The sequence below is a fragment of the Equus quagga genome, chromosome 1 (assembly GCF_021613505.1).
Source record: "Equus quagga isolate Etosha38 chromosome 1, UCLA_HA_Equagga_1.0, whole genome shotgun sequence".
NCBI lineage: Eukaryota > Metazoa > Chordata > Mammalia > Perissodactyla > Equidae > Equus > Equus quagga.
Genome location: NC_060267.1, coordinates 160994519 through 160995542, shown reverse-complemented (window position 1 = coordinate 160995542; position 1024 = coordinate 160994519). Strand labels below are relative to the sequence as shown.

General features: G+C 41.7%; 1 protein-coding gene across 1 annotated transcript in view; it reads left to right on the top strand.

Moving 5' to 3' along the window:
- The first annotated feature begins 306 nt into the window (after positions 1–306).
- The window catches only part of KAT2B (lysine acetyltransferase 2B), a 94945-nt gene continuing 94227 nt past the window's right edge, over positions 307–1024 (top strand). The window contains exon 1 of the mRNA XM_046640543.1: positions 307–408. Within this exon, the coding sequence (XP_046496499.1) occupies positions 307–408 (102 nt within the window). The remainder of the gene's footprint in view (positions 409–1024) is intronic.

The following is a 1024-nucleotide window of genomic DNA, read 5'->3' as shown; positions in this document are numbered from 1 at the left end:
AACACACAGAAAAGTTGAAAACTCTGCACAGTGACCGCCCCTATGCCTGCTCCCTAGATTCAACTACTAACATTTCGCTCTATTTGCTTTATCACATATCTGTTCATCTGCCTATTGGCCTGTTCACAGATGCATCAATCCATCCTATTTCTGCACCTTGAAGCACCTGCAGATATTAGGATGCTGCACCCCTATGCTTTCAGCAGGACAAACATCAACTAGAACTAATATTTATCATTTTTTTTCTATTTGAGGGAAATTGACATCTAGTGAAATGCACAAATGCACATATTTGCTAACATCACGATGTTAGACTCTGATCAGCCTTTAAGAATCCCATACTCCTTTGATCGGAATGGCAAAATAACCCGCAAAACACCTCAGGAGAGCAGGGACAGAGTAACAGTGGTAAGGTGAAGCACACCAAGCCAAGAAAGGAAGCAGGCGGGCAACTGTCCTGCTGGAGCCTGAGTCTGCCATTTCAGACCCTCGGCCTGCGCTGAAGTCAGGAGAGGCTCTCCCTTCTGGGCAGTCTAATGCCATTGTTTAGATCTACAAACATTTTTTTATTTATCATTTTTACATATCACTCCTCATTAAAAGTCAAAAGAACATCGAGAAACTAGATAAAGGATAGAGAGAATTAACTGGAAAAAATGGGATGGGAAGGGGGAATGTTTCCAGGGAAAAGCACATTCCTTAATGCGTCTCTGGCCGGAGCTGGGCGAGAGCTACGCGGCATGCAAAGAATTTGATAATACTCACATTATGACCCATATTACATAAAAATTATGACTCACATTACAAAAGCAGGGCACTTACGAAGGGTCTCGAAAAAAACGCTGGGCTTTTGAAAACTGCTTTAGAAAAGCCAACCAAGGGTGTACAACTTTGAAATGAAAACCCGAAAAGTGCTCTCCACTACTAACCACCACCTTCATTGTCATCAACAATGAAAACGACAGTGCTCAACAGTTTCAACAACAGATGAAAATGCTGAGTTGAGGGTTTTTTTTTTTTTTTT